This window comes from Alternaria dauci, chromosome 1 (assembly GCF_042100115.1).
Source record: "Alternaria dauci strain A2016 chromosome 1, whole genome shotgun sequence".
Lineage (NCBI taxonomy): Eukaryota > Fungi > Ascomycota > Dothideomycetes > Pleosporales > Pleosporaceae > Alternaria > Alternaria dauci.
In genome coordinates this window covers 2,834,542-2,847,495 of record NC_091272.1, presented here as the reverse complement: position 1 = coordinate 2,847,495, position 12,954 = coordinate 2,834,542, and the positions used below count along the sequence as shown (strand labels likewise).

Below are 12,954 nucleotides of genomic sequence, written 5' to 3'. Positions count from 1 at the left end.
AAGTAAGGAAGATGCTCGTACTTGGTGCGCTTAGAAGCCCCACCAGGCTGCACACAAATCCGAGGCAAGAGCGGGCTTCTCCTTAGGTAGCGTGACCAACAAAGGCATGTCCAGGGAACAAAACCGCCATACGACTGTTCCATCTCGCATCGCTTGCGCGAACACGCTACTTCCGCTTCAGCACCAAATTAGCATAAGACACGGCCACACTAATAGTTCTCAAACCTCAGCTCCGACTCCCTTGTGCAACTCACGCCCCCGATACAGCAGCGTACCCATCAGGCTCTGTACCACCTACCCAAACGATGCCACAAACACCGCGCCGGCTGGTCGAACACAAGGTCCATGCGTCCACGCAGTCAGCCCGTCAGCCCGTCAGCCCCGTGCTACATAGCGAACAGTCTCAGTGCTGGGTAGCGCCAGTGCGGACACAGCGAGGTACTGAGTTTCGTGTCATTGCGCAAGAGGACGCGTGATGTGTTACAACTTCGGCGCGGTGTGTGGTTCGGGTGAAGACTTCAAAGTGGCTGGGAGCATGGACTGGGGCTGGAGGAAAGGGTAAGCGTAGAACAAAGAGCGGGCAGGCGAACCTTTCTGTTTTCCCGCTGGAGAGAGACGGGGTAACTAGGTTAGTACATCGATTATCTCGTGTCGAGGCTGATAGAGAGTATTTCACAGGATTGTCATGGATCGGGTTGCAGACCAGTAATAACTGGCTGCCGGTATAGCATTCTACTAACACTTCATAACATCGGATGCCACGTAGTAGTTCCATTTATTACGACACCATCATTTTACACATCAAATATTCCTCTCTCATATACGTTCCAGGCCATATGCTTAGACGGCAGAGGTGTCGTGCTTAGCGCCAATGTTCTCAAGAGGGATCTCGATGTGCTTCTCGGCGAGAATCATTTCGCCGGCGAAGGTGCTATGGGGCTTCCACTTGCGAGAGCTGCGGGGAGTGCTCTCCTCCAGCATCTTGTCGACTTGCTCAAGGGTGAGACCTTTGGTCTCGGGAACAAAGAAGAAAGCGAAGAGGACTGTTCATTCATCAGTGACATGTTCCATAAGACTTTGAAGGTTGGAAAGAACTCACAAGACACACAGCAGAGCGAACCCCACAGAAAGAAGACATTTGAACCAAGACGGGCAGAGTCCTCACGGTCGGCGACGAGGTATGGAGTAATGATACCGATTATACAATTCCAGAACCAATTGCTAGCCGTGGAGAGACCGACACCCCGAGACCGGATGGTCAGAGGGAAGATTTCACCAATGACAATCCAGGCGCAAGGCCCCCAGGTGGTCGCAAAGACGGCGATATTCAAGCAAATGAATGCGATCATAGCCCGGGTGGCATCTGGGTTGGCCGGGTGGTCGACAGTGTTCTTGCCAGCGGTGGCTCCGATAGCTCCGACGATGAACTGCATGATGATCATACCAGCCGCCCCAAAGACGAGCAGGGGGCGTCTTCCAATCTTCTCAACCATGATGAACGAGGCAGGGGTAGACAGCACGTTGACGAGGGTTGTGATGAGGGAGATGAGGAAGGGATTAGAAATTGAGCCGAGCTGCTGGAAAAAGACGGGACCGAAGTAGAAGATGAAGTTGATACCAGTCAACTGTTGCATGGCTTGCATACATATGCCAAGTGTAGTACGGCGGGCGTTGGATGAGGGCGAGGAGAGCTTGCCCTTGAAACAGGCCAACCACGAACCGAGGTAGCTGCCCTGTGGTACAACAGACATTTCATATTCGTGGTTGGCAATGATCTCAGCTAGCTCGTCCTGTATGTATTCGGAGTCAAGAGGTTGACCGCGGACGCGGCCAAGAGCGGAGGCAGCCTTGTCGAGCTTGCCTTTCTTGACCCAGTAGCGAGGAGACTCTGGTAGGAGAGCGAGACCGATGGCAAGGATGATAGCCCAGAGAAATTGAACAGCGATCGGGATACGGTAGGAGCCAGTATCGCGTCTGTTCTGAGTGGCGTAAACCACACAGTTGGCGAGTAAGATACCGATGGTAATGCAGAATTGGTAACCTATCAAAGTTAAAAAGCATACCGTGCAAGCCGCTCGAAAAGTACTCACCAGCAACTACGGCACCGCGGACCTTCTTGGGTGCGATCTCCGACATGTACAAGATGACGATGGATGAGATGAATCCTACACCGAAACCAGCAATGAGTCGACCAGCAACCATGACACCAAGACCAGTGGAGGCAGTCTCGAGAATACCACCAACGATGAAGATTGCGCATCCCGCGATGATAGTGATACGACGTCCGATAAAGTCAGCGATATCACCAGCCATGATAGCACCAAAGAAAGTACTATCATCTGTCAGTCTATTGTCTTCGCGCAGGCTTGTAGATTCTACATACCCAGCAGAGAGGATCGATGTTACGAGAGACTGTTGCCATGGAACTATGACGAAGTGTGAATTACGGTAGTCTTTAATTGTCTGGCTCGTCGGTTCGAGGTCTGGGTAAACGACGTTTGGGTATTCAGCTCCAGTGTATTGCTTAATGAAGTAGTCCATGTTGAGTACACCGCCCATCCAGCCCGTATCATATCCAAAGAAGATTCCGCCAAACGCAGCGAATGCAACAATGAGGTAAGCCCGTACGGTAACAGGAGCCTCGACACGGTTGACATCAGTCGTGCCAGTGACGGCAACAACTCCACCTCCTGGCATTTTGTAGTTATGTGTTTCGAATCCACACAGAGAAGGCGGAGCGAGTTTGATGAAGCCTTTCGCCCAGGAAGCTGATTTCCGCGCTGTGCTGGAGAGAGGAGATGTTGGTGTTTGGGGAAAATAATCGCCGGCAGGATGCCCGAGCTTTTAATATCTTATCCCAAACAGCGGTGATACTGCAGTGCGGTGCATGCGTGGCTTTCTGTGGTAACATTGCACATTCTTACCCTAGACCTGACCGGGTTACTCCTCCACATCTCACATTTCTGGAAGGATTGCTACCATTCCCTATGGTTCGTTTGCGTTAGTCGACGACTAGTGGAGATGGGCATGTCTGCATGCACTGTTGGCTCGCGGCCGGGGCAACTTGTCATCCAGACGGGTCAACACTATCGTGGAATACACGCGTTGGGGACTCCAAACAACTCCCGAACAACTAAGCCTCCGGCATGGATGGTCAGATATGTCGCTCATTCAGGTAGGACAACAGTTGGTCTGGGATGTGAAGCGCCTGGGGGAGGCGTCGAAACCTGGGGCGCCAAGCTCACTCAAGCCCCCCATGAGGACTGTCTTAGCGGGTGAGATCTACATGTTGTCCTGGAGGATCCTTGTAGGGTGCCGAGGATGTCACCCACATGGAGACGAAGCGCATGTGGATGGGCGCTAGTTGACGCCTCTTCAGCCAAGAGCTCTTGTTATTCCATCGTTTCGGGGAGGTGTTTGGGTCCCAATGTATCACGCTGACTTGCTCAAATAGTGCGAACAACACATGGCGAAACTGACCAAATCAGCTGGTCCCGGTGAGGATTGTAGTTTACAGGTGAAGCCATTGCGTGTCGGCGCCTGTTTGTCCTTTCACTGTTTGTCCAGCAGGCGATAACTTAGAGTCTCTCGCTTGCACAAGTCCTGACACCTGAATGCTCACCATACTTGGTTTGGTGTGGGAATCAGGCGTAGCAGGCGTGTCCCGCCTCAACGACCATCCCTTGCGGCGGGTTGAGCGAATCCTGGGGCATATGCATAAGCATGTTGATTCGTTCGCGTAAACGACGGAATGTTGACGGGTCAAACGTCGCCAATAAGGACGGCAGGCTTGAGAGTTGGTGCGCCTCATACATAGTACATGCCTGTCTTGCTTGTCTTGCCTTCCATAGGTCGGATCCAGGACACTGAAGACTTGCTGAGTGACCACTAAATGATCAACCGGTTACACAACCCAACGCGGCGTTCAGCCAGAAATTGCGATGCTCGTTAGTACTGGTGGCGCTTCTCGTGCTACCTAGGTATTGTCACCTTACCCTTTTGCTAGCCACAGCGGTAGGCGTATCGAGAGCCCCGTCACGGGTAAGCAGCCGCTGAGTATGGAGGTTGAAGCAACAGTGAGCGAATAAGCAGAAGAAACAAGTGGTTAGTTTCTTTCACAGGGATTTCACCGGATATTCTTCCGAAAGGACTTGAAGGTGGCGTCCCGCACTCGAAAGCGTCCCGTAGGGCAATGTTACGTTGTGATGCCTCGTGATAGTCGCCCAACAGTGGACCAGATCGTGCGGTAAGCCACTGGAGTCATCAAATGCGTTTACCGTCTGCTGGTCCGCGGGCAGCAACGTTTTGGAGCTTGGGTGATTTCAACTGACTCTGGCGGGCAAGGGAGCCAACGGGAATATGCTGGGCGTCTCGACAACGGCGCGCTGTGCCGGACAAGTGCGCATAGAATGTGCGCAGCTCGAAGGACGGCAATTGCACATGCGGGTTATGCACATGCATGCGCCGGAGGTTTCGAGTTGCCACAGCTCTTCATCGCAGTCATCGCAGTCGGGTGAGATTTGATCAACGCTCACTTTCTCCACGGGGAAGACCAAAGGTCTGAACAAGCTCCTGTGAGAAGGGGTTCTAGTGCCTCGTAGCGCGGTGTGCCTGATTCGGGTGGCGGGTGCATCCTTAAAGGACAAGAATTTGAGTGAAATTCGGGAACCCACTGCAACGCAGCAAAAGCTTTTGCGAGCGACATGTTACGAGTCAGGACGACATCAGTAGTGGTTGTGGAGGGAGCGCAGCTAACCGACGGACGCCTTCCGCGTCCAGAAGGGCTTCGCGCGAACCGCGCCACAGCTGCGGTGCCGGTACCGGTGTGCAGCGGGCACGTTGAGGGACATGACAGAGTAGGTAAACCCCATCCGCATCTCGCGTTAGCATGTTTGCAAAACTCAACTCTCGACATCTCCATTACCCAGATACAAAGCTCAAGTTGGAGAATTTTAACGCATCCCAATAGCTGTTGACGATAGCCTTGCACGGTATGACCGCAACGCCATATCCTTGCGAGCATAGCCGCTGTATCCGGCGTGGCTGGATTTCGGGCATGTAATGTACCTCCGGCTTGGGTCGGCGCCCTTAGATGTCACATCCACAATACGTACTAAGCAGAGATGTGGAGTTCTTCGATACAACGAACTAATACGTCAGTTGCAGTAAGGGCTGGACTTCAATGTCTCCCATGTTAATGTAGCGATGATTATTCGTATGGTCAGAGGTTTTTTATTATTAACGTTAATTAACCCATGACATCAACTTTGAATGGTTACGTTCAGCCAGAGACAGCCTCTTTGACTTTTCGATAATCCTCCAAATGTTCATTACCTCGGTAGCTACCGATGCACTTGTCAGTGTGGCTGCAGGTAAACATTTTAGATGTTCCGCCAAAATCCTGCATGCTCGAGAGCAAAGCAATGTGCTCAACCCTCTTTTCCTTCCTCCTGATATGCAGCAATACCCTTGCGAAAAGGGACGTTTCCCACTGGCTTTCTGGTTTTCTCAAGGGATTCGCACAAGTCTTTTATAAACTCTTGGTTGAGCTTTCGAGATTGAGAGAAAATAAAACTGAGAGAAACCGCGGTCCATGAGTCGGTGACAAAACGTCTGGCAGGACTGCCTGTGGGTGTACCGTTGTAGATTGCGTTGACCGTATGACGTGAGGGAGTTCTCCATTCGGTGCCGTTCCTTGTCAATCTAGTAGTGGCCAGCGCAGCTTTCATCATGGCGTTCTTTGTCGTGATGTCTTGGAGCTTCTCACTTAACACAAAAACGTCAAAGATAATCTCATATTGGTCTTGGACATGGTCATCAAATTCTTCCTCAGTCAACTCCTTTAGCTCCAGACTGGTCTTACTTGTGGTGGGTAGCTGGCCAGTGTAAACATAGTTGATGTAGTGTGCGAAAACTTGGGCGTTGTCGTCGGGGAGGTTGATAGTACGTGTCTCTGCTTCTTTCCAGTTGCCGTTCATGGCGCGTCGGAAGAATTCTGAGCGGGAAGTGAGGAAAGACTCGTGCGCGACGAAATGCTCGGTGTCTGGGTCGGTCCCCACGCAAATGAAGACTGCAGAGAGCAACCTAAACCTACAGATATGGTGTTAGTCTCGCAGTGGCTTGTAACATATTTTGGCGTTTTCGTTTTACCTCATGCTACTTGACTTGTTGACTTGGGTGGGTTTCGGTTTTGCCATGACGGAGTAGACAGACTTGGGCGTTATCGTGGCCTAGAAACTTTGGAGCTAGACGTTGGAAGCTGGAAGTTAGAAGTCTTCGATCGGGAGATTGAATCAGCTAGATACGGATATGGCCCATGTGCAGCACATAACAGTGATGAGAGTGAGAGGGAGCGATGAGGAAATCAGCGTCAACCATCAATTGAAGTACTTATACCATCTTCACCACATCCAATAAGGAAGGTACACGATCCTAACAACTGGATCAAAACCTATAGTGTCAGTTCCAGAAGCCTACAATGTTGAGGCTATACAGGTAACATCGTCAACCTACCAAGTGTCGTTGGAAACTTATGAAACCATTATGGTTGTACGTCGTATAGAGGAACGATATCTGCTCCATGATAGAGAGATAGGAGCAGCATACATGCATTATTGAAGCGTCTTGTGAGCGACAGTAAATCATTGCGACACCGAAAGACAAACGCCAAAAGTACTAATAGACGAGTGCCAGTCGAAGACTGGCTGAAAATCGGTACATTGCAGGCGAGGGGTTGTAGAGTGAAGGAGCCGATTATCCTACGTCCTCTCGATACATTTCAATTTTAGTCGTGCTCTCGAGCGGTCTTTTATGATGGCGTAGGCGTCAGAAGTATGAGAGTAAGGGTTCACGGATGCCATGGTGGATACGATAGCGGACGAATGTGGAGCAATGTGTACCTAGGTAGAAAATCTTCTCATCTCGGCGTTCGCGTGGGATTTGCCCGGAGAGGGGTGAGGATACCCGGTCAAGTGAGCTATCTTATCAGGGACCCACTCTTACCCTTCACATGACTTGCGACATTCACGCGTCAGATCACAACAACACGTGCAAGGCACCCTGTTCACAGACGCGCATCGTTTGAAGTATGTATCGGTTTCCATTGCTTGAGACAATAGCATCAAGTCATAGCTATCCTTGCTGAACGCCAGATTGAGACGCTGAAAAGAACAATGACAGTAGTAGACACCCATCCGCAGTGACAAACACCCGCCCGAACGCCTGACCAACATGAGATATCCGACACGAAAGAGTCAGAGACAAACACCGTGGGCCTTCCTTACCCACATCCACCCATGGTAGAACCGCGCCCTCCTGTAGAACCCATAGACTGGTACTGAGACAAAGGGAATCCGTGAAGAAAATATCGTCTAGCGTACGCCCCGAAGCGAACCTACGGTAGCATGGTAAAAGAAAGAAGACCAACCAAAATGAGAAAGCTCAAGCTAGAAAGCTCATGCCTTCGCCTTTGGTGTGGCCTTCTTGGGTGTAGCCTTCTTCTTCGGTGTGGTGGCCTTGGTCGCTGCAGCAGTCTTCTTTGCTGCAGGTGCCTTCTTTGTTGCCTTGGCTGCGGCAGGGGCTTTGGTCTTGGTGACACGGCCAGACTTGGTCTTACCCAGGACCCGCGATACCTCCTCCTCGACGGCGGGGGCTGCGGCCGCTGGAGCAGTCTTGCGAGGTTTGCTGGCGTTGGCCTTGGGCTTAGCGGCAGGGGCAGCCTTCGTGGCAGCAGCTGTGGTAGCGGCCTTCTTTGGGCGACCGGCGGCCTTCTTGGGAGCAGCCTTGGTAGCGGTGGTAGCATCCTTTGCCTTCTACAATTCGAATCAGCAAGGCACTGTTGATGAGAGGCATGTACTTACGGCGGCAGTAGCCTTCTTAGTAGCAGGGGCCTTCTTCTCGGCAACCTTCTTCTCAGTCTTCTTCTCGGCCTTCTTCTCAGCAGCCTTCTTCTCGGTCTTCTTCTCAGTGACCTTCTTCTCAGCGGCCTTCTTCTCAGCCTTGGGCTCAGACTTCTTGGCGGCGGTGGCAGTGACGGGCTTGGCCTCCTTCTTCGCAAGCTTCACTGGACCAGACGTGCCTGAACGACGCGTCAGCAAAGTTCAACTCGAATCATAGCATATAGGCAGCAGCGATGCGCCGGGGACGTTGCGTTGCGCCACAAATGCAGAAGATGGTCACTTACCCTTGGGACGCGCAAAGTCACCCTTCTCCTCGCCTGAGGTGATGGCGCGGTTGACGTGACTCCTGAAGGCAGCATCGGTCACGTTCTCGACCTTGTTGTTGGCACGAATGTATTTCTGAATGGCTTGACGGCTGTTGGCGCAAAGTCAGCGAGAGTTCTCGGGCTTGGGTGTTTCGAGTCAAAAGCATGACGCGACGCATAAGCGACGGCAGGTGGGTGGTGGATTGACTAACCTTGATCCATTGCGTTCCTTGAGCTGTATTGTGCATAGAGCGCGTTAGTAATCATGATCACTGGAGGAAGAAGCGCTGTGTTGTGCTGAGCTGCGCGCCAGAATTGGCGTCGCAAGCTGTCGCAAAGTCATGTGCAGGGCGATGCGCCTGGGATAGACTCACGTTGATGATAGCGTCCTTAACCATATCTAGTAGAGTCAGCATTGACCGGCGACAAAGACGCGACCATCTGGCGACCAACGCGACCGCGTTGGGTTGAGATATCGTAGCACATACCGATGTAGGAGCCATGGGCAGGCGCGGCAGCAGGGGCCTTGGCCTTGGAAGGGGTGGTGTTCTTCTTGGGAGGCATTGTTGGTAGAGATTTAGATGGGAGAATGGACGCGTTATTGATGCTTCGAACGAGAGGGCAGACGAGAAAATCAATGGGAAGATGGTGGTTGTAGAGAGTCACGAAGTCGCTGAGTTGGGGCAAGCACGCGGCGGGTGGGGTATGCGCCGTTCTTATACTTTTCAGGGATCAAAATCGCCGCACTCAGATCACCAACCCCAAAGGCGCTAACTCTCCAGTCCTGATCAAGATGCGCTTCAGTTTGATCTCATGCTGCAATACTGCCGCCTACGCTGGCTGGGCGCAGTGCGGCTCCCGTCCGTTCGATTTTCTCGGGGTCTATCGAGTCCGCCCTTCGGAAGCGCAGACCTTCACCCCATCTCCTCCGCTTCGAGTCGCTCTTCCGCGTCTTCGTGACGCTTGATCAGTCACCAACGCCTGCTAGGAGCCTGACTGCAAGCACTTGTGGCCTGGCACTTCAGCCATGCCAAAGCCCAGTCTTTGTTGTTTCACTAGGATCCTCTATTCATGAGGATGTGATCGGAGCATCTCGCGCCTCGAAAAGCTCATGCGCAATCCTCTGCTTTCGACTACTCGACATCTACCGCGGAGAACGCCTCTACAGGCTTAGTCTTTTTTTTTTTCTATTCACATTGATCTCGTACTTTGTGTAAAACAGGATACTTTTCTATATTTCATCGTGTTCAGTTGATTCGTTTCCGCTCTCGATGGTTGTGTTTGACGATACCTGCATCGCGCCATCCGCCGCCTTCCATGGTGTTTCGCTTGCACGTCGACACCTCGAACACAACCCGCCTCAACACGTACGTATAACGAAAACGAATACATAGCCTTTGCCTAGAGGTGTTGCGCAAATACGTACAGAATTTTGAGAGTGCCTTCTTGGCCCTGTGAGCCAGCGAAATGTTGAACTGATGACGTGTTGCAATGTGTTAGGCGGGGGTGATCACGCGTCCAACTCTATCGTTTCAACTCCTTCTTCCCAGCGCAACCTACGAGTACAGCGCGAAATGAGCGTCCTGGAAACAAGGCGCACATCTGTTGTATCCATTCACGCGGTTTTGCAAGCCGCGAAGCCTGCTGTAACGCGTTATTGCTGAGACGTGAACGCGGTGTTGTTTTGCAACTCTTGGCTGGACGATGTGGGACAGCTCAACACAGACAGCCCGCATCCTAAAACTCGAACACCGGCTACTCTTGAAAGACCATACAAGGAAGGGGATTGAGTCTGGCATTGTGTAGACTCGGGGACTCGAGGACTCGAGTGTAAATTTTGAGACATCTGGTAATGCTCAAATATATTGATTCCGTGCTATCCGGGCATCGCGTTGCGCGAAACAGTGCGCGTACATTGCCAGTGTTGCTGGCATATTCCCACACTTCGTCTGGCTACATTTTCGCAACCGATACTCTCCTTATCATCCCACCATAGGCCGCATTATTGAGGATCGAGAATTACCGACTCACCATAGATCCGAGTACTCGAATGGCGGTTCTGTATCATGAGATTGAGAATAACATTGCCCTTTAGACTTTGGTTATTATGGATCGGTAGATGGGCTGTGGTTCGTTCATAGAAGTATCGTGCTTGTGGCATGATAATAGATAGGTAAGTGGTAGGATGGATATAAAGACGGTACCTAATTTGCATCGCAGACAAGGCTCGAATGTCGAGGGTTTTGTCCAGGGTTGCTATACGTTCTCGGACAACCATTTCCTTGCTCGAATTTTGTTACCAATAATCCTTTCTTATGAATTGTTAAATGACTTTTACATTCGGCTCTAGATGTATCTATTGCATAGGTATGTAGCTAACATTTATTATACGACTTACTTATGCATGTATAGCAAAGAAATGGAAATACTACTACTAAGTAGAGCTACGAGATATCAGATAAGGCTTATCACAATGTATCTAACAAGCCAAAAGTAAAAGCTCTTATTCTGTTGCTACCTAGGTAGCCATTATTGCAGGCGTCGACCGCAACTGGTCATAGAAGCTACGCATAATAGCGCTCCACGTTCGTTCAAGAACCTTCGAATGCTTCATAAGAGAAGGTATTGAAATCCCTGTTTACAGCAATAATATCTATAACATATCTACTGATATAATGTACTCGTAGGCATGTGAGGAGGAATACCTCCGTAAGCATGGAAAAGTATCTCTACCACCTATCTAGGCGCACTTAACCGTCAGTTGGTGTAAATACGACTTGTTACCCTCACCACTCTGCACAAGTATCCCGTCTCCTAGCAACGAGCTTACAGCGATGCCGGCAGCTTGATATCTGGTCGGAGGAAGTTCGTGTCGTACCTAGGTAAGCTTGCTCTTAGCTTGAAGAGCATCCACTCGTTGGATTTGATGTCATCGCGAAGCCAGTCTGGCATGCTACGAGACCGTGAAGACAGAGTCAGGTGATGTACACAAGAGTTTGGGACCTGAGCAGAACTGTGATCGCAAAGGATGCGACGAAGCGCGGTTCATGTTCTGTCGCTTTAGCTGCCTAGGGTTTGCCCAGGTGGAGTTGAAAAGGCGCGTGGCGATGGTACGTACGAGTAAACACATAATACTATAATTGTCCCGTGATCCCGAGGCCGCAGGGATTGAACTTTAAAATGGAGCAATTTCTTTGAAGTCCCGAGGTCTTTAAGGACGAGGGGCTATGAAGTCGTTTGTGCTGGCGCGTGCAGCTTTGCGAAAGTAGTAATGAAAGCCGACCCGCCCTACCGTTATTAATGGATTACATCATTCCGGGATGCCAACCCCTTTCCGCTACACCGCCACACAGCATTGAAGTCGAATTACTATGCAAGACGAGAAATGACAGAAAGTGTCGCCCATCTCAACGTCACCCCGTCAGTGAGAAACAGACCGTGCAATCTATTATTGTCAAGCGGCCGTTCAGCTAGCAAATCGGGTCGTGTCGGGGTGTGGGGATTGGTTCAAAATTGGCTACGGCTAACCAGCCTCAGTTAATTGCTCCTACTCATCGGCCCGCAGCAATGGCCACGGCAGCGTCACATTCGACACATTCCATTCGACGTTCTATGCATACACTCCACAGGCTTCTGTCCAGAGCCTTGGAGCGTTGGTCCTGGCACGACCCTGAGCAGCAAACGGCTGTGGCGCACTCGTTTCCAGTTGCCAAATGTGGGGAACACGGAAGTTTCTATGGACCCATGCTCGTGTTTAGAGCAAATGTGACCTCATGTTAATGTATTGTAGGGGGTTTGCCAGCGAGACGGTGATGGGTCCGAATACGAGGCTGCTGTGTACTTAGGTATATAAGACCTGTTGACTTTGTCTCTACAGATCATCATTCAACTCAAACACCATCGGACATCCACACTACATCTACAAACATCCATTACTAAAACCCTTCACATCAAAACTCCAACCACAATCATGAAGTTCACCACCGCCGCTGTTGTCGCCACTGCTGCTGGCCTCGCCGCCGCTGCCCCTACCGACTCCAAGATCAAGGACGGCGATGTTTTCTCGATCCAAACCATCCGCTCAGGCACCGTCGATCTGCAGTACAACAACATCCAGGCTGCCCAGAACTCACTCGTGATCAACGCCGGCCAGCAGAACGCTTCTTGCGGCCCGGGAGCTCCCAACTACGCTTCCTTCCAGCTCAACAACGGCACCATCTACCTCTACACGGACAACCCTCCCCAGCAGCTCTTCGTCGACAGGTCGGGTATGGGCCAGGGCGTCATCCAGTACACCACTGGCGTACAAGATCTGCCCAGGAACGGAGAGAGGCAAACCTTTGCCATCAACGACAACGGCGAGCTCGTCTTCAGGGACCAGACTGGTCAGGAGACTGGCTTCCAGGCTTGCAAGCCTTCTCTGAATGGTGGCTACTCGGTTTGGCTGAACGGTGTCACTGACCCGGCTGGAGCTGAGGAGTGCCTTGGATTCAGTGCTCGTCCCATCAAGCAGGAGAACCCTGTCAAGTGCTACTACACCACCTACCCATAAGCGCAGATACTCTAGTTCTGTGACTGGTGGACTTTAGAGATCTTACTTTGGATATTCAAGCGACTTGTCTTTCTTGTAAACATGTAATCAAGACAATAATACCTACCCACACAAACTTGTTCCTGAAGAATGTGACTTGAAGTTGATCGTCTTTGAAAGTGAGTTTGGCGCGAAGCAGCAGCCCGGAGCGATGGACGGA

General features: G+C 51.2%; 4 protein-coding genes across 4 annotated transcripts; 1 reads left to right on the top strand and 3 right to left on the bottom strand.

The window, feature by feature from the left end:
- Positions 1-840: 840 nt before the first annotated feature.
- Positions 841-2,697, bottom strand: ACET3X_000885 (uncharacterized protein; the record flags this gene model as incomplete). Its single annotated transcript, XM_069448230.1, has 4 exons — positions 841-1,043; positions 1,100-2,041; positions 2,091-2,332; positions 2,384-2,697. The coding sequence occupies 4 exons, from the start codon at positions 2,695-2,697 to the stop codon at positions 841-843; spliced, it is 1,701 nt and encodes a 566-aa protein (XP_069311127.1).
- A 2,732-nt stretch (positions 2,698-5,429) lies between these two features.
- ACET3X_000884 (uncharacterized protein) lies at positions 5,430-6,197 on the bottom strand (the record flags this gene model as incomplete). Its single annotated transcript, XM_069448229.1, has 2 exons — positions 5,430-6,090; positions 6,151-6,197. 2 exons carry the CDS (start codon positions 6,195-6,197, stop codon positions 5,430-5,432), a joined length of 708 nt encoding a protein of 235 aa, XP_069311126.1.
- Positions 6,198-7,454: 1,257 nt separating this feature from the next.
- ACET3X_000883 (uncharacterized protein) lies at positions 7,455-8,767 on the bottom strand (the record flags this gene model as incomplete). Its single annotated transcript, XM_069448228.1, has 6 exons — positions 7,455-7,811; positions 7,860-8,077; positions 8,183-8,313; positions 8,416-8,438; positions 8,578-8,603; positions 8,692-8,767. The coding sequence occupies 6 exons, from the start codon at positions 8,765-8,767 to the stop codon at positions 7,455-7,457; spliced, it is 831 nt and encodes a 276-aa protein (XP_069311125.1).
- Positions 8,768-12,173: 3,406 nt separating this feature from the next.
- On the top strand, positions 12,174-12,755 carry ACET3X_000882 (uncharacterized protein; the record flags this gene model as incomplete). Its single annotated transcript, XM_069448227.1, has 1 exon — positions 12,174-12,755. One exon carries the CDS (start codon positions 12,174-12,176, stop codon positions 12,753-12,755), a length of 582 nt encoding a protein of 193 aa, XP_069311124.1.
- Between the last annotated feature and the right edge of the window lie 199 nt (positions 12,756-12,954).